A 20,471-nucleotide genomic window follows, 5' to 3' on the forward strand; every position below is an offset into this window, starting at 1 on the left:
CCATGGGGTATTCTGAGTTGAGCAGCTTCCTGAGCCTGCCATTCTGAAAACCCCGGCCAATGTGAGGTGCTCTGTAAGCCTGTGTCGGTTTCTAAAGGGGATGTTAATAAATTAGATGAAAGACAGCCATACTTTTGTCAGTTGATGCATCCTATTAAGAGTTTCACATCGCCTGACATGTTTCTGTCACAGTTGTGTTTTATCACAGACTGTCATAGTACAGATATAGCATAACTCTGCAGGCTCTGTAAACAAATATATTGTATCTACAAAACTTGTTTTTGGTCACGTAACTCACAGTCGAGGGGGCAGTTGAGGACAGTGGCAGGACAGCTGAGAGCCTGGAGAAAGCTGTAAGTGGTGCTGCGGCCAGAGACCACTTACTTGGAGAGCCTGGCTCACAGTCTTTCCAAGTCCTGGACCAACAGCAATTACAACAAATATGTAACCACTGCAGCGCTGCACACACATCGGAGGTCCTTCAAGGTCACTGGGGTCACAGTGAGCAACAGACAGTGTGAGCCCGGCAAGAGCGGCATGCTTGCAAATCAGACCTGCAGCTGAAAATGCAAACATGTATCCAAACAAAACAGCAGTAACACGGTGACTAGACCCGACTGCAAGAGAACATGAGGGAAACAGGTACTGAGGGGGAAAGCAGGGATGAACAAGAGGCCGCCATGCTGTGTGAAAGCACAGTGGGCAAGCCTGTGAATCCTAGGGCAGGGGGAATGGGAGGGGGTGTAGAAGAAACAGTACCTGATCAATGCGGATGACCACTAATTAAGGGGAATTCATTTGTGGTTGAGCAGTGTTCAACAGCTACAAATTGAAGTGATGTAAAGGGAGCACCAACAAATCAGGAGCCAGCAAAGAAGAGTGACACTGGAGTCAACCAATGGAAGCAGCAGGCGGGATCAAAGCCCTTTTAGTAAATACATCATGTCTTGCAGGCAGAGCATGTGCGCTGTCAGGCACAACCTAAAAAAGCTTGAATCTGACATCTGTTAATCAGCAGCCACCTATCATCATTTCTGTCAGGGTCTGGTCTTGGGGATAGTCACTAATGTTAAATGGAGTTCTACTTGCGGTGTACTTCCCTCTCCCCAACCCCCAAGTATAGTACTCTTGCGGTTAATGACACAAAATCTAGCAAAGCATTCATCAGAGGACTTGGGACCCATTCTTCTGAGGAAGAAAACATACCAGGTCAACAGAGATGAAAAGGCTGCCACATGGACGTCATGCCAGTGACTTTCGATCCAACACAAACTGATTTGGAAAGGCTGCTCTCAAGACGTGGTACAATCAAATAAATCAAAGAGCTATCCAACTGAATTCTGACAGGTATGTGGTGATGTAAATGTTTGTTCTGAAGTCAGCAGCTGCTGTCTACACACCACCATTTCAAGTCTCTCTTGGTAGCCTCAACATCAAGAAGCTGGTTCCAGGTTCTGATTCTAATTTATAGCCATAAGTCTTTGCATATCACACATCCTGAAACAAGCATGAGGAATCACTTGAACAAATGCCACAATTATCCAGAAAGCTACCTGAAACCACAAAGCTACCATCATTATTGCATAGCTGACAAAGGAGGTCATTTATAATTACTCTGCCAGAAAATTAATAATGGAGGTTGAGAATGTAGAGGAGACCATGGCTCTTGTCTACTGAGAAGACAGAGAAAAACCAGACTAAGCTCAGGCAAAAGAACCAGTGACCATCAATACAAGTCTTCATCAGCAACTCCTCGGAGGCCAAATGACAATGTTCAGGAGAAGGTGGGTGTCTGAAACCAGACAGAGAAGGCCACTGGTCTTGTGTGATTCACTTCCAAGCCTGCAGGGTAGAGCTTCTTGTAAACTCAGTAAGGATGATGCTGAACAAAAAGGAAGTGGCTTCTGTATAATATGGCCTTGCAGTTTGCAAAAACCAAACAGCAGTAGATCAGTGGATGGGCTGGTGTCTGCCATAAAAGAATGAGGCTAGGACTGCAACTTTTAGGGAACAGGGTTTGAGGAAATGAGCACCAGATACTACCGCAGGCTAACGATGAGTAAAGTTCTCAAGTGGGGATATTGAAAAAATACCGCCAAAAGAGAAAAGGAAGGACCAAATGAGCCACACGTGTGAATCACTCTCTTCTGACCTTTACTAACATGTCCTCAGAAGGTGTTTGTACATGGTATGAGCTAGATTTGTTGAGGAAGAAATGGTGGTGTTGTTCCAAACAAGCTTCTGGCAAATGATGCTCTGGTGACTGGAATACCAACTACAAAACTGAGTGTTTCATTACTCATCTTCTGGTCACACTTTGTACTTGCCAGCATCCATCATCATATGACTCCAAAATACTGAGGAGTAAAGATGAAGGCATCTGTTCTCAACCCTCAACTGAGTACCGTTCTAGTCCGGTTTCCTAAGGAAACCAACTCCAGACTAAACTGGGGTGTATGAGCAACCCCATGCCCTACTTTTGTGTTTCTTTTCCACTATACAGGAGGTAAAAGGCTTCTGACAAATTTTCAGCATCTAGCTACACTAGTATGCCTGAATTCAAATCATTATCTCTTCTCTCATTACCTCAACAATTATACCTTGTCAAGCTGTATTAACATTAACTTTACCATTAACGAGATATACATTTGCTTTTGAGGTCGAGTCTAACACTAATTTATCAATAATGAGTTATCACAATTTAATCAGAATAATGTGCCTTTGCACATCTCCTTCGAAGTGGCTCTTGCCCACTTTACATTTCCACTCTCCAAAATATCTATGCAAACATAAAAGATAAATGAAACTAAAAGACAAAGCTCTGATCTGGAGACTAAATATTAGCTGGAAATGCCATTTTGTGCATGAATGTCTTTTTAAGGAATCGTATAGTAATGGGTACATTAAAAAAAAAAAGGGAACGTTCTACCCCAGCAGGAAAAACAGCAGGTCCTGCTAGGTACCCTGTTGAATACTACAAGCAATTTTGATCGCACCCGGTAACCACCCTGGCTTTGAGGAAGCACTTCGCCCAAGGTCTAGATTCTACCACGATCGTAGTCATACCTAAAGACGACCTGGCCCCTGACCAATACTCATCCTACCAGCCCATCTCGCTACTCAATGCAGACATTAAGATATTTGCAAAGGGTCTTGGGGGCCTGGCTGTTATACACACTGCTGTATGTGGTGCATCCCGATCAGTGCGGCTTCATGCCAGGTAGAAGGACGCGCCACTGTCTCTGGCGGGTCCAGTGGCGCTTTTGCAAGCAGATCGGCTGGGGGGGGGGGGGGGGGTGGGTTGGCGATCCTCCTGGTGGACTTTCGCAAAGCTTTCGACACCCTGGCTTGGAACTTCCTGGAGGAGAACCTGGTGCGAATGGGCTTCTGCTTGAAATTCAGGAGCATGGTCCATCTTTTGTGCCACAGCCCTTTGGCGCAGGTGCGGGTTAAAGGTATTCTATCAGATCCCTTTACAATCAGGCGGGGACACGTCAGGGATGCCCTCTATCCCCCTTACTGTTTGCCCTAGCCACGAGGCGCTGGCCTGCCTCTTTTGTGGTGACCTGCTGATCGACGGTTGGAGCTGGGGGGACTAGCCATGAAGATAGGGTGTCCTTATATGCGGACGATGTCCTGGTGTTCCTGCGGTGGCCCTAGCCCTCAGGACCTCGTTACTTTGAGTTCCTGAAGCTGTATTCGGAGGCCTCGGGCTACGCTTAAACCCCCAGGAAGTCACTGTTGGTGGAGGTGTGGGGGGCTGCGGGGGAAGAGGACTGGCGCCCAGACATCCCGGTAAAGCGAACTGCCTTCAAATACTTGGATGTTCATCTCTCCCCGCTCCTGGATTTGGCATGCCTATTGAACGTCCAGTACTTATGTCCCCTGAGGGGGGACTTGACCCGCTGGAGTTGTTTGCCCTTGAACCCATTGGGTCGCAACACCCTTTTCAAAATGATCTGCTTCCCCCACAATTTGTATGTCCTGACAAACTTCCCTTACTTGGTGCCCCGTGTCTGGGTCCGACCCCTCACCTCCAAGCCCACCATCTTTATATGGGTGGGAGCTCGCCACCAAGTGGCCTTTTGCTCCGCTTGGAAATCTCCCTATGAGGGTAGATTGGGAGTGCCGGACCTCTACGTCTATTACTGGAAGGCCCAGTTGGTTCCAGTCAACGAGTGGTTTACTGGGGGTTGGGATGACTCGGCCTACCGCTTGGAGCTCTGTCATCTGGAATTTGAGGGTCTGGTGGGATTGTTGTATGGTTGTCCAGTCCCCTAAACAGGCCCGGATTGCACGCGGGTGGCAGTGCGGTGTTGGCGGGCAGCTCTGCAGTTGACGGGCTGGGACTGATGCCTCACCAAGCTGATGCCCCTGAGGCATGGAACTTGGTTGGAGCTAGTGTCCCGAATGGAGGGCTTTAGGCAAAAGGACGCCATTGGAATTACCTAACAGGGTGATGTTTGCCCTGGAGATACGCTGATGTCCTTTCAGCAGCTGAGGGATCCAAATGCCCTATCCCAATCCCAGTTTTTTCGCTTCCTTCAGATGTCGGCCAATTTCTCTCTCCCGGATTACAGCCCGCTTAAAGCGAAACGGTTATTGGGGCGCTTGGGGAAGGATGTCCTTACCCAGATCTACCGATCCTTGCTTACTAACGCACTGGATGGCTTTGCCAGGCTGCGGGACAGGTGTGCGGCCTGGGTGGGAGAGCTGGTTGAGGATGATTTGAGAGAGGCCTACCTAACGCCCAGGGAACTGGCCATTTCTGGCAGGTTAAGAAAGGTCCAGATAAATTACTTTCACATGACATACCTGTCCCAGCGGCAACTCTGACACATACGCCCTGCGACCCCCACCAGCTGCAGGAGATGTGGTCAACTGGGGGCGCACCTGTTGCACTTAGCATGGGAGTATCCGGAGATACGTCCCACTGGGCAGATCTTGGAGGTCCTTGGGTGTCCCACTGGATTGAATGTGAGGGTGGCGCTGTTGGGCCTTCTGGAGGAGCTGGGGGTGGTGGGGGGAGGGGGACAGAGCTGACCGAATATTCATAGGGGTCGCCTGCCTGGTGGCGAAGAGACATTGCACAGCTCTGGAGAAGCCAGGTGGTGCCGTCAATTTCGAAGTGGCCAACAGGACTGGACTGGAGCTCTCAACTAGAAAAGCCAATTTACAAGGCACAGGCTGTACCCCAAAAAATGAAAAAATCTTGGTGAAATGGCAGGCACACCGGGGGCTGCCTGTTTACACAGTGTTATGTTTTGTTTAGGGAGAAGGGAGGGTTGTCATTCGTGGGAAGGTATTGCCCTGTCTCATTCAATGGTGCTATCTCACTGTCATGTCTTTGTTTTCCTTTTCCTTTCTGTTCACAAGCTTAAATAAAATGAAATTGGTTATAAAAAAATAAATAAAACCAGCTGGCCAAGTTACTGTGCTCTTTTGGTCTTCCAGTTTCCTCCTATGCAGACGATACACAAATCATTGTTTCCATCTCTAATGATCTGAATGATGTGGTCAAGAAATGTAGCTGGTGTATTGCCACGGTCAGCAGTTGGATGAAGGCCAACTGGCTTAAAATGAATGGAGAAAAAACTGAAATCATGTTTTTTGGAGCAGAGAATTCCATCTGGTCGAATTCTCTGTGGCCTAAAACCTGTGGGATGCTTCCAAGGCAAGTTAACACAGCAAAAGGTCCGGAGGTTGTCTTTGATAATGCTTTTACCTTTGACACACTGATAAATAAAATGGTAAGCAAATGCTTCTGGATTATCAAGACAGTGAAGAAAATCCTCACTTACCCCAAGAGTTGAGGGCTGCAGTAGAGGTAGCGCTTATTAGATATCTCCTAGACCACTGTAATGCCCTCGATTTGAATGCAAACCAATATTCCTTAAACAAACTACAGATGAATCAAAGGGCGGCTGCTAGAGCAGTTCTAGGTCTCCTGAAAGCATTCTTGGTCAAAGAAGGTCTGAAGTCTCTCCACTGGCTTCCTGTTAGAAAGAGAGTAATCTTTAAATCAACATGCTTAGTGCATAAGGCTCTCCATCCGAGGGGCGCAGACAACCTCAGGTCGGCATTTAGCTGGTATACTCCTAGTAGGTTATTAAGATCCAGCAGGCAAAGAGAAGTGGTTATCCCCAAGTTTTTCAAGACCAGATGGGGTAAAAGTTCCTTTTTGGTAGCAGCATCAAGGTTGTAGAACAGCCTTCCTTCCCAAGTCTATTAGGATGGTTGATTCATATCTTCAGTTTCACAGACAGGTTAAAATTTGGCTTTTAAGGTCTTCTTAGCAGTGTAGGGGTTCGTTTTCTGGAGTGGGTGGCCTGTTGGCTTCTTCTTATGTGTTGATGTGTCCTACCTTTGCCCTTTAATGCCTTATGGTTATATGTGTTTTAAAAAAGACACAAATGGCACTCTAAACAGGTTTCAGGATTCTTGACCTTTTAAACATTAGGTTATATTGTAGGATCCTCTGTTTGCAAACTATTGTACTAAGGTAAATGTCAGAGGAACATTTTTTCCGATACATGACAATTCTTTTTCTTATTTCAAAACTTTATTTACTCAATTGTTTAATAATCATAATAGTACACCTGATGTAGGAAGTTGGCGCTGTATATACTATTTCAAAGTAAGAAATAGTGTGCACAGAGTCCAAGGGTTCCCCTTAGAGGTAAGATAGTGGCAAAGTTAGAAAATTCTAATGCTCTATTTTGTGGTAGTGTGGCCGAGCAGTAGGCTTATGAGAGGGTAGTGTTAAGCATTTTTTGTACACACACAGGCAATAAATGAGGAACACACACTCCAGTCCAATACGTTTTTATATAGAAAAATATATTTTCTTAGTTTATTTTAAGAACCACAGGTTCAAGATTTGAAGTAAACACAGAAAATGCAAGGTACTTCACATAGGTAAAAGTGGACACAGTGGAAAAATCAACAGTTCCTGGGGAGGTAAGTAAAGGTTAGTTTGTGAGGTAAGTAAGACACTTACAAGTCTCAGTTCCTGGGCATAAGCAGACCACCGTTGGGGGTTCAAGGCAACCCCAAAGTTACCACACCAGCAGCTCAGAGCCAGTCAGGTGTTAAAGACAAAGAGGTGCCCAAAACACACAGGCGCCTATGAAGAACAGGGGTGCTCCGGTTCCAGTCTGCCAGCAGGTAAGTACCCGTGTCCTCGGGGGGCAGACTAGGGGAGATTTTGTAGAGCACTAGGAGACACATAAGTAGGCACACAAAACACCCAGCGGCACAGGGGCGGCCGGGTGCAGTGTGCAAAGCAGGTATCGGGTTTCAGATAGGAAACAATGGGGAGACCCGGGGCTCACTCTGGCGGTGCAGGCAGGCACGGGGGCTTCTCGGGACAGCCACCACGTGGGCTAGGCAGAGGGTCGTCTGGGGGTCACTCCTGAACTGAGGTTTGGTTCCTTCAGGTCCTGGGGGCTGCAGGTGCAGTGCAGGTTCCATGCATAGGGTCCCTTGTTGCAGGCAGTCGCTGTCAGCGGAAGCCTCTGGATTCTTTCTGCAGGCGTCGTCTCGGGCTACTCACAGAGTCGCAGTCGCCGGGGAGTCTTCCCTGTGGTGTTTGTTCTCTGGATCTCTAGACTGGGGCGTCGGGTTCAGAGTGTGAAGTCTCACGCTTCCAGCGGGAAGAGTGAGGTCTCTGAAGTTGTAGAAAAGTTGCGAGTTTGTTGCTGGTTGTTGAGCAGAGCCGCTGCTCACTGGAGTTTCTTGGTCCTGGGATTCAGGGCAGTCCTCTGAGGCTTCAGAGGTCGCTGGTCCCCGTTGGATGCGTCGCTGGTTGCAGGTTTTCGAGTCAGGAGACAGGCCGGTAGGGCTGGGGCCAAAGCAGTTGTCTTCTTCCGTCGTCTCTGCAGGCTTGTAGGTCAGCAGTCCTTTTTAGTTCAGGTTGCAGGAATCTGATTTCCTGGATTCTAGGGTGCCCCTAAATACTAGATTTAGGGGTGTGCTTAGGTCTGGGAGGGCAGTAGCTAATGGCTACTGTCCCGGAGGGTGGCTACACCCTCTTTGTGCCTCCTCCCTGTGGGGAGGGGGGTACATCCCTAATCCTATTGGGGGAATCCTCCAAAAGTACGATGGAGGATTTCTAAAGGCAGGGGTCAACTCAGCTCAGGACACCTTAGGGGCTGTCCTGACGGGTGGGTGACTCCTCCTTGTTTTTCTCATTATCTCCTCCAGCCTTGCCGCCAAAAGTGGGGACACTGGCCGGAGGGGCAGGCATCTCCACTAGCTGGGATGCCCTGGGGCGCTGTAAGAAAAGGGGTGAGCCTTTGAGGCTCACCACCAGGTGTTACAGTTCCTGCAGGGGGAGGGGAGAAGCACCTCCACCCAGTACAGGCTTTGTTCCTGGGCACAGAGTGACAAAGGCACTTTCCCCATGTGGCCAGCAACTTGTCTGGTTTGTGGCAGGCTGGCAGGAACTGGTCAGCCTACATTAGAAGTCGGGTTGGTATTCAGGGGGCATCTCTAAGATGCCTTCTGGGTGTATGTAACAATAAATTGCACACTGGCATCGGTGTGCATTTATTGTGCTGAGAAGTTTGAGACCAAACTTCCCAGATTTCAGTGTAGCCATTATGGAACTGTGGAGTACGTGTTTGACAAATTCCCAGACCATATACTCTTATGGCTACCCTGCACTTACAATGTCTAAGGCTTTGCTTAGACCCTGTAGGGGCATAGTGCTCATGCACATATGCCCTCACCTGTGGTATAGTGCACCCTGCCTTAGGGCTGTAAGGCCTGCTAGATGGGTGACTTATCTATGCCACAGGCAGTGTGAGGTTGGCATGGCACTCTGAGGGTAGTTCCATAACCTTAGTCTTTTTCTCCCCACCAGCGCACACAAGCTGTGAGGCAGTGTGTATGTGCTGAGTGAGAGGTCCCCAGGGTGGCATAAGACATGCTGCAGCCCTTAGAGACCTTCCCTGGCATCAGGGCCCTTGGTACCAGGGGTACCAGTTACAAGGGACTTATCTGGGTACCAGGGCTGTGCCAATTGTGGAAGCAAAGGTACAGTTTAGGGAAAGAACACTGGTGCTGGGGCCTGATTAGCAGGGTCCCAGCACACTTTCAATCAAAACTTAGCATCCACAAAAGCAAAATGTTAAGGGGTAACCATGCCAAGGAGGCATTTCCTTACACAAGATAAACAAGCAATATCATAAAAAAATTAAATATTAATCAGTTAAAAAATACAACAGTTAATACACACAGTAAAGTGACAATATTATGCATGCTGCGAACATCAAAACAATTAAACATCATTTGACATGTCAATTTTGATCCGCAAATTTTGAATAGATCATGCGGCTATTTGTCAAAGGGTGGCATCAATGCCAGTGACAACTACCATTGAGCATAGAGTAAGTGTCAGTCCAGGGAATAGTTGAACGAGACCAGGTAACAGGAAAACCACAGAACAGAAATAAAATGCACAAGAAATACCAAGAGAACAGGAATCCATTGTAGCTATTAAAAAAGTGCTTCTGCAGAAATGCATGAATGATTGTATGAAAATGTAAACACATATGACGGAGTTGCAGAACATGTATGTGGCCAGAGATGTGCTTGCAGTCAAGCATCAAAACAGCTTTGTTTTAGAGCAAAGAAGTTCCAGTCCTGAAACCAAATACTTGACACATATATGCTATTGAGCAAAGAAGCTAGCAAAAAGAGTAGAAGTGTCGGGCAAGGTCACCCAACCGCCTCTCGTACTGTTCACAATTATTTGCAAAGGGTATACAATATTCAGCGTTCACTCTTTATGACCATAGCTATACTCTCATCTGCTACCACAAGTCTTCTTGTTTGCTATGAGATAATACTCACACATGCCTAGGTCGAGTGCTACAGCAACAGAAGAGGCTATCAAAGAACAATATACCCTGGGCTACACATGGGGAAACCGGTTACAATAATGCAAACTAAAAAAAGTCTGTGATATTTTAGTTTGCTGCTATATATTAACATTAAATTGAAGTTGAACATGACTAACGTACCATTCAAGAAGATGGACTGACAAATTAAAATAAATTTGATAGCATACCTCAAGTTCTTTAATTTTCTCATCTGCTACTTTCTGTTTCTCTTTTAGTTGATTGTGGATACATTCCTTGGGCTGAAGGATGAACCTGCAAAATAAAGAATGTTACCAAGGCTTCTAACACTGTTTCATATTGAAAGAGGTCATCAAAAAGCTACAATAGTAAACCCACATTTCCTTACGTGGGGACACTTTCTCAGAACATCAGCTGTTTTATTATAAAAACACTTCTCTGTCCCATGCACATTAGAGGGAGATTCCAGCCGGATGACCACAACCGCATGCTGACTGACTTTGCTACAGCTGCTTGCTGATGACTATCGGTTCCTTGGCCTACATGAGGATAGAGTCTCCATAGACAATAGGCTTCCCTGGCTCAGGTATGGGAGAATGATGTCTTCCCAGGGGGGAATCCTGAAGGGCGGATTAGAGCTTATGCTGTGCTCTAACATAGCTTAGGTAGGAACCGTATATATTATGCATAGTGACAGCATGGTGGGACTTTTCCTGTTTTTCATTTTTCTGGTCACAAATTTGCTTTTATTATGTTTCATTATTGTAATTATTGCAATTCATGCCATTCTATCTAAGAGGCAGTTGTTGAAATAAATCTTGTTGAACCATTTTCTGCCTCTGTTTGTCTCTGCATGTGTGAGACTGATGTAACCGAGAGAAGAGGATGAGATCTGATGCACCAGGATTTCCCTGAGAAGACATCTTGTCATGTACCCGGTTGCCACAAATCATCCCTGCTCCTGGGCAGAGATAAGGTGCTGTTAACGGAAACTGATTAGGTCGACAGATGTCACATGGTGTGGGATTAGACTCAGCTCCCCACGATCCAGGTGATTCTGCCACCCGAACTCAGAAGCCTCATTACGATACTGAGAGCTCTCACAACACTATGAAGTACTAAACACAGGTATAAATGCCACACTTTTTCCATCAACAAAGACGAATTAATTACAAAACACCACTGGATTATCGTGTTTACCAGATAACAGGAAACCCCAAGTGGTACTTGACAAATCCATACATGAAAAACTTAGTGGAAGTGCACATTAAATAATCTGCCTTCAGGTTTTTACCCCATACTGCCTTGTTGGCAAATGGTCAGCCTAGACTATCACCTGAATGCCAGATCCACCCAAAAGGCACAACACAGGAATACACTGAATCCAAGAAGAAATCTCAAACAGAGACAACCGGCCAACTTAACTCACCAGTGTGACTAATCACAAAAGAGCACCTAGAGAAAGATCGTCATGTTTAATAAGTCCCCAGTGAGTACAATCATGAACTATTATACTCATCTGAAGCCACATTAATGCACAAGATGCGACTTTACAGCAAATCACAAAAAATTTCTTGCTTTCAGGCAACGTCTGCAATTGAGTTAGAAAGAGAAAATTCTGTATTCTGTGCCCAGACCAAGGGATCAAACAATTAACAGACCCAAAAGTATCTTTAGAAACTCCTTGCCAAATAGTAAAGCTGCAACACACAACAGAATGCATATAAAACGACTGTGAAATTCGCCTCTGAAAGGTTCAGGCTGTCACTGTGGAGGCAGGCTATAACTCTTCCCTAAATCCCTTTCCTGTCTGCCCTTTTTCACATCCCTGTGCAAACTGACGTGCTAATAAGAGTAGGTTTACTCAACTCTGAACATTACTGAATCCAGGCACATGTTGCATATCACACAGCAAAGGTACTGAATGATTTAACAATTAAAAATAGTTAACACAACTGAACCCACAATGCAAGGGCCAAAATGCTTTAATTTTTTTTAAAAGAAACACGCTGACATTGCACTTTAAAGATGAGGCAAATGCAGCAGCAGAAAAAAAGTAATTTGAAACTTTCAAATCACTCAGGAAGCCTATGCTGGAGGACCTCCAGCCACCATTACAAGCCTCTGGAGCAGCTATGTTCTATGCTCATCATTTCAGTCAACACTAGATGGAAGAACAAATAATTTACCTTCAGGGATGATTTTTCTGCTCCTTCAGACTTTATTTTTAACCTTTTCCAGTCGTATGACTGTGTCTGGAAATTTCCACAGGCCACTGGCACCACATGGTGTCATACGATGATGATACAATGTTTAAGTGGATGCTGGAAATTACATCATGCAAGTTATGCCTAACAGTTTCTGTACCCATTAGAGGCTTAGGGCAAATGAGGTTTTATAAACATCCATTCCAAATCATCAGGTGGAAAGAATCTGCACAAGCTGTCGTATCCAATGGAAAAAAACATACTAAAGTAACTTTAACGGATACAGGGTCGGGTGGCATGTAGGGCAGTCAAGCAGTGCCAGATGAACTGGTTTGACAGATAAGAGTTTAGTTTTTTTTTTTTTTTAGCAACGGTCATCGGGGAAAGACGTTGGTGTGGATTTTAATATAACTGGCAATAATTTGGTCATGTCTTTGCTCAACAAACGCTCACTATGCAAGCAGTGAGATTTCTCAAGAAACTGAAAAAAAAATTCTCCATGGTCATTTGTACTCCCTGATTGGGATCTGGATCTTGTTCTTTCTTCTATAATAGGCTCTCCTTTGGACCTATGTATTCACATTCTCTTGAAATTCTGACATTGAAAACAGCCTTTTTAGTGGAAGTTGTGTCTGTGAGGACAGTAATTATATTTCAAGTCTATCTGCTTACCCTCCTTACACAACATTATCAAAATACTTACTCTGGGACTGAAGCAGTCTTTCATGAACAAGATTGTGTCAGAATTGATTTCTTGGTCATCTAATTACTATTATTTATTCTCTTCCACACCATTCAAAGGAAGAGAACATGTGAAATAATTGTACTATCCCCAAGTCCTTATGCTCATAGGAAGTCACATTCTAGACTAGATGGGGACTTCTCTTTAGATTTTGAAGGATCATTTAAGGAATGTAAGGCTATCAAGAAGCAAAGATTGCTAGGGTGCTCGGGATGGGTCTCGCACCTGGGCTGAGTTGACAGGAGCGGCCAGGATGACTACTGACGTTCAATTTGTGATTTTTTTCCAACATACTTAGTTTCTTTCTCTTCCTTGTCTTGTGCTACTATGGGGATGTAAACAACCCTACAAAAGTGGAATATGTGCCGTAAGAAACCATCTATCCTGCCTTTCCCATGTACAGACAACCAAACTTTCTTTCCTTGTGTTTTTTGCATTGAGCTGTGCCACTGGATCTTTGCATTCATGAAACCGCTCTGAAATACAGTATTATTCTGAGAAAAAAATGAAGACATGGAAGCAAAGCTTGAATATCTATATGTATTAAGCACTGCTGTGACGTAGTGGGTTAGAGTCCTCCTGAGGGGCCCAACTAGCTCCCTTGTGTTATGTTATTTAATATTGATATAGCGTGCAACTCATTCCCGAAGGCATATCTAAAGTGCTTTAGAACATCCGTGTTTTTAGCATCTTCTTAATATTTGCAAAATCAGGGCAGGTACTGATATGAAAAAGGGAGTTTGTTCCAGTGAAAGGGGACTAACTACAAGAAAGATCTGCCACCAAGACTGGAGGTGCATATGTGTGGTATCTGCAAGAAAGCTTTGTTTGTGGACCTCAACTGTCTGGAGGGCTGATAATGGTGGTGTCTTGAATGAAGATAGGCAGGAAGGACCTTATTTTAATCCTTATGTATCAGGCAGTAAAGCTTGAAAATAGTCCTTTTCCTGATAGGCAACCAATGCAGTTTTTGTTTTCCCTGAGAGGAGCTGAAGAAGACAGTGCGGGAAGGTTGCAATCAAGCTGTGCTGCTGTATTCTGCACAACCTACAGTTTCACCAACAAGGTGCCATTAGCTGCTACCAAAAGTGTGCACCCATAATCCAGGCGACTGGTTATAATTCCCTGGACCGGGGTTTTCCTGGAGGCGGAAGGGAGATAAGGCAAAACGTTTTAGGAGCCTCATTGTGGCAAAACAAGTGCTGTAGGTTGCATTGACACGATCTTTCATAGATAGCATTTGGCCTAATTTTACTATGAGATTTTTTATCACTTGTTTCGAAGGGGCTGGGCCAAGTTCAATGGGCCACCAATCTGCCAAACCAAAGCTCATGTGCCTTATCAAATCGCACCTCAGTCTTCTCGCCATTTACCTGGAGACAGTTGTGAGTCATCCAGTCTGCAATTCCCCTCATACAACTCAAACAGAGTTAACTTTACCTTAATCCAGTCTGAAGGAAATAAGAAGCTGGGTATCTTTGTCATAAGGCACGATCTCCACAAAGCAAGATCTCACAAATTGTGCCATAGCCTCTGCATAGATATTAAATAGTGTTAGGCTCAGGCACAAGTCTTGTGGGACCCCTTTGTTGTTAAACATCTCTCTCAATCTGAAGGGCCTGAGTCAGACGTTTTGGGTGCGATGTAGCACTTTGCCATAGAGTCCTGCCTCATGTAATCTGCAAATTAGGATACTGTGAGAGACCATGTCAAAAGCTGCTGACAAATCCAGTAAAACCAAAATGATCGGTGTTCCTGAATCTAGTGAGAGCCTAATGTTGTCAGTGCCTGCCATCAGTGCGGTCTCAGTGTTGTGTAACACTCTCTCAAACCCGATTGTGAGTAATCTAGACAGTTTACTAGCGGTTTACTAAAGTAGCTTTCTAGTGTTTTTCCAAGCAGAGGTAGCAGTGAAATAGATCTGTAATTGGACAGAATTTCAGGATTCACGTCATGTTTCTTGAGAATTGAGGATACTTGGGTATATTTCCATGTAGTTGGCTTTTTAGCTGAGGCTAATGAGAAGTTGAAAAGCATCATTACTGATGGTGCTATGAGACTGGCTAGACTGGCCATTATTCTAGGCGGGCATAGATCTTGGGGCCAGCCTGATTTGGCCAAAGCTGGCATCTACTGCGTCTGTTCCAAGGATCATGGTTCAAATTCACCCAAGCAAACCATAGTATTTGGGTGCGGCTGACTAAAATCGTTATCTATCTAAGTGTAAACTGGTTGAAAAAATTCTTGAATACAATGTAAATCTTTTCTTCAGAGAAATTGGAGTTACCAAGTTTTTGGGAGGCCAGGGTGGTAAGGGTGTAGGCACAAGGTTTCACATAGCTATTTAGGGTTTTGTAAAATTTCTTTGTGGAACTGCCCACATGATCAATTGTGGAAGTTATGTAAAATGTCCATGCCTCCCCTTCATCTTATTCTGATAACTGTTTAGCAGAGCCCTGTATGCTGCTTTATCTGCAGGGGATTTAGTGGAGCGCCATCTATGTTCAAGCCATTAACATTTCTCCATACACAAGGTGTCAGTGTACCATGGTGCATGGCTTCTCGGGAGGTAGATGGGGGTTTTCTAAAAGGAGCAATTTGATCAAATAAAATGAGGTAGTACGAGAATTGTGAACAGCAACCAGAACAGTATAATATCCATAGGAGGAGTCACTGTGATAGTCCTAAAAGTCTCAGAAAAGGAAGTGGGAGTAACCATCTTCTACATGAGTTGTGATCCTTTGGTCTCTAGCCTAGGTTGTTGTGGGGAGGGGGGCATATCATGTGGGATACAAAATATGATCAGCTAGTGATCTGACAATTTAGTAGTAAGAGGGAGTTCACTTATTGCTCCCGCTATATTTGTCAAACTAAGGTAAAGAGTGTGTCCTGCCCTTGCGTAAGGCTTGTCACTATTTGTTTGAGCCCCAGTGTTTCCATATCTGCTAAGAGTTGGGTTACACCAGTCATCAGAGTTCTCACCACAGTAGCTGAAGTCATGTAGTAGTAAGAACTTATTTCAAGCTAGACCTTGATACAGGATATAATCAATTAGTGCCTAGCTAATATTTTTTCTAGCACCAGGCGGGTGATAAACAAGTGCCCCCCTCAATCATTCTGTGATAGAATTTGAGATTTTGAAAATACACATCTCAAACCAGTTAGTAAGGAAGGTGTCTACCATTTCAACTCTTAAGGAGTCATGGAAGGCGATAGCAACACTCCCTCCCATTCAATCTAGCTTGACCAGAGAGTAATGTTCCAATATGGCTAGTGCCAGGTCTCAGAAAAAAAACACAATTTGGGTGAATAAGACATAATAAGATATCATATTTCTATGGAATGTTTAGCGGTGGACCTAATATTACAATAGAGTCTCTCCATCCTTTGTGTAGGACAGCTAAGAATGAATGAAGTGGTCCTGATGTTCTGCTTGGAGACCTCCAAAGGAGTAGCTTTGGGAAAACCAAGGAGCGTACAGGGGGCAACCAAAGTTTCCTTAGGCCCGAGTGTAGTCTGAGCAAGAGAATCTGCACTATTTGCAGGAGACGGGTCCTTCAAAAGACCGAAATTGTGGTCTACAATATAGAAGAGGGCTGTTCGGTGAGAAGAAACCCATGCATATTTGATTTAGTTCAGTGGAGGAATTCTTCCGCACCGTGGCATACCATAATGCCAAGATGTCTAAGAAAAAGGGCAGGGCTCCTCGCATCGTCCTGGTGCTGATGGGCTTGCCTTTGGTGGGCATTCAGCATGCCTGGTGCACACTCACACCTGCTAAAGTAATGAGCCCCAGCAAGAAGCACACATCTAGACTGCCATTCTGCCCAAAATGGCAGCAGTCTGGTGGCCCTCCGGAAGGGAGGAGTGCATTCAACTCTCTCCGCAGCAAATGGCCCAAGCCGAGACTGACCACAGAGCGGTGAGTGCTGGGGCAACAAAAATGTGATGCAGTTAAAATATAAATAAAACAGAAAAGACGCAACTAATTAATACGTTTAGAAGCAATAACAAGTTTAAAAGCAGATTGAAGTGCACTTTTAGGCAGTGAGTGAATATTAACAGGAACTATGAATCGGCGCTACTAAAAATCACTAGAACAGAGCGGCGTGGCAAAACAGTGGCAGTTATAAAAAGAGGATAAAAGTGCCCTTGCCTTCAGCTTTGTGTAGGGGCAGTCTGTAAAGTTTTTGAAGTGGCAACCCAGGCCTCTCTTCATCCCTTTGCTAAACACTACTTTTGGGAATATCACTAAGCTCTTGTTTCCAGTTTCTGACAGGATGTTCTACAGTTGTTTTTATTTTTAGTAAAAAATTGAAGTCATCTGCGGACCCTTCATGAAAGAAATGGCAATACTTTCTGCCTGAGCTCCCTACCTGAGGTATACCATCCTAGACCTGGGCCTGACCATATAGCTACGTAGCTGGTGAAGTTCTGTTTAATTTTGTTAACATGTGTATCATTATCGCTGTTTCAGAGTGTCTATTTCCTTATATGTTCCCCCATTCAACTCCAGTCCAAAAGCACCCTTACTTCTTCTATGCACCCCCCCCTCTGCGCCCTTTCCCCCATGTACAGAGTGTCCGCACGCAACAGATGACACCTGTGTGCACTGACTTGCGGATCTGAAATGCTATGAAACTCTGATTCTTCTCCACAGTATCTGGTTATATTAGACCTTGTATACTACAGTACTTATTTGTGATCCTTGTATTGCAAGCCTGTAGTGGCGCTATCCTGTATCAAAGTGGAACATAATTACTAAACCATCAATAAATAAAATGTTGCAAAATAAATATACCTTTCATTCATTGCTGACTAAATGTAACCAGCTGAGGCGATATGCATCCAAGTTCAAAGTCCCAGTTAGATGAATTGCTCACCACCCAATTTGCTTGTCTATTTCCCATAATTGGGGATCTGCTGCTTCCTTGCAAAGATGGATTAAAGAGACTTCTACCCATTTGTTTAGATAATTCACAGTTGTCATATTGCCTGTCAATATCTATTCTTGCCAACTACGAATTTGATGAAGGAAAACTTTAAGCTCCAAACTTAATTCCCTTAGCTACAAGAGACTACTATCTAATTAACACTCTGCTGCAAACAAAGACTACTGGGCAACATCTCTTCCAGATGGGCATCCCATTTGGAAGCATCTGTGCCACTCAGCACATGAGGCTCTCGGATTAGAAACCACTACCCCTTGAAAAAGTATATAAGAGGTATTCATCAACTATCACTGTGCCAAAAGACAATGGTAAGTTTCTGTCCAACAATTTCCTCGAAAAACTGGATCCATCAAGTTCTAAAGATCCACTGAAGCTTTTTCACAAAGAGGCAAGCATACAGAACCAGGCATATACATGAAGGCATCACACCCAACAGCCTCAACACCGTCCAAGCAGAGTAGTGGGGGTTACATCCTATGCTTCACTTGAATGGCGTTTGAATGCCTGTCTGCCGAGGAAAGGCTGTCAGCAACCTTATGTCCCAGACTACTTGGGCAAGACAAATTCTGTGACAGAGAAAAAAAAGTTACTTTTTTATTTATTAAAAACCCAAGCAGCTCTTAAAGCGTAATAATATTGCTCAGGTGCTTCAAAAATCTGCCTGGGGTAAACTGCCTTGGTAAGCCATTAGCTAAAATAAAAGTACAGATAAAACCTCTGACAGTACAGGAGAGCAACCACTGCAGCCAGAATCCTGATAAACACCACCGGGACTTAAGAATGGCAAGTACTGCAAACTAACAGTACTAGACCCTCACCATAATCTCAGGAATTGCCTGTCCTTAGATGCTATTGGTATGTGGACGAATGCAGCCTGTAACCTAGATACACCATCTGGTCTTCACCATGAATCCTTAAAACAAGAGAACTTGTTTGAAAACTGAAGATGTAGCCTAGGGTGTAAACCTTGGTCCTTCTTCAGTATTTCAAATAATGGGTACAACAAACACTTTCTCTATCAGAGTGAGGAACGTTGTAAACAATGCCTTTCACCAGCAAGGTAACATTTTCCTGCATTAAGTTGTGTTTGGAGGTGGTGGGAACACTTGGAAAACCGAGAGCTAGAAATCAATCTTTGTGAACAACCTGTATCGCCCTCTGAAGTGACCGAATTTCGCTTTTTCAAACAGAACGCTTCTAGCTCCACCAGAAAATAGAATGGCTGAACCTCCAAGGGCTGAGGTTGGGTGCTGGGAAACTGGTGCAATAGGAGATGGTGAGTGATTCGGCTTAGCTCTATTTCCTCAACTACCACAGAAAACTGCTGCTCCGCAGGTTGATGCTGCAAGCTTAACCCATGAAAGCACCTGTACTGCGGACTATATATTCTTGAGGGAGAGGGCAAACTTACTGTAGTTTTGTCCTGCCTAAAACACTCAAATGAGCCATGTGCCTTCTTCCCAAAAAGCCTTCGGTTGAAGGTCGTGTCAACAAGTCGTGCTTCCACATCACCCAAGAAGCCTGAAACACTGGCACACGCTTGTCTGCATATAACCACTCCAGTACCCAGGCAGCATTAAAAAGGGTCAGTCACACCAAGGCTAATTTGCATGGACTGCTTTAGCAGCCACCATGCCATCATGCCATCATAAACCATTGCCCCAAAGCAATCTCGCATGTAATAGAAAGAGTGTAAACTACCAGTTTCCGTTTCCTACAAGGAATAGGAGTAAATGCAGGCTTGCAAGCAAGACACATTAGCCACCCACAGACCTACACTCTCTGTAGCAACAACTTTCCCACCCAAGGTATACAATTTCTATGACTCCCTATTCCGAAGACCAGTGGGAAAAGTATTTCTTTAAATCAGATTATATGAGGTTGCATTCAAAGGTAATACTAAGTATAAAAGCATACACCAAAGCAGGAGCTCATATGATGGGGATTTTGGAATAGATGTATCAATTTCAGGTAAGACATTTGTATGAATATAATATTTCTATAAGAAAAATAATGTATTGCTTGGATGAAAAGAGGCGAATGCATTTACATGTTGAGCAATAACCATTTTGAAACTGTATGGAGACACACGAATGACCTATTATTAAAATTAGACAGATTATTAATACATATACTAAAATGGGATAACGCTAAATACTCAGACAAGCTGTGGGTCAATTAAAGTAGCATCGTAGTTCTTATATTGCGTAATGATGTCAAAGTTGCTTTAGAACCCAGTATAGAAACTGTTAGTATCAGAATACATAACAAGTCTTTTAAAAGACAATGAGGCAAGAAGTGAAAATTCTTGGCAACTCTTTTTTAGAGTGGTATGCCTTTGAGCAAGGGATATTTATACATTGTTGAGTAGTTCACAAATCATGTGTTCAAGTACTGTAATAAATTATTAAAAGCCGTGTGCACGGGGTTGCTAATACCAAGCTCTGTAGTACAGACCATGCAGCAGTAGCGTTTAAATGGTCTCAGCATCCTGGGGGCTTCTAAAATGTTGTACAGAGAGCACTGCGGTACCCAAATGTATAATTTCCTCTCGGAGCACGCTGAGAGCTTATCTAGTTATTTGAGGCCGTGGAGACACTGTTTTGTTGTCTTGTTTTACTACGGTCAGTTGATCACATCTGCACACTTCTGTAAGCAATAACAACTTATAACTGATGTATAGGGAGTAGGCACTGAGTGAAAT

The 20,471-nt window shown here is 44.4% G+C and overlaps 1 protein-coding gene across 1 annotated transcript in view; it reads right to left on the reverse strand.

The window, feature by feature from the left end:
- Nucleotides 1-20,471, reverse strand: part of PFDN1 (prefoldin subunit 1) — a 120,625-nt gene that overhangs the window by 39,587 nt on the left and 60,567 nt on the right. The window contains exon 3 of the mRNA XM_069199305.1: nt 10,076-10,160. Coding sequence (XP_069055406.1) covers nt 10,076-10,160 — 85 coding nt within the window. The remainder of the gene's footprint in view (nt 1-10,075; nt 10,161-20,471) is intronic.

Source organism: Pleurodeles waltl, chromosome 7, assembly GCF_031143425.1.
Source record: "Pleurodeles waltl isolate 20211129_DDA chromosome 7, aPleWal1.hap1.20221129, whole genome shotgun sequence".
Classification (NCBI taxonomy): Eukaryota; Metazoa; Chordata; class Amphibia; order Caudata; family Salamandridae; genus Pleurodeles; species Pleurodeles waltl.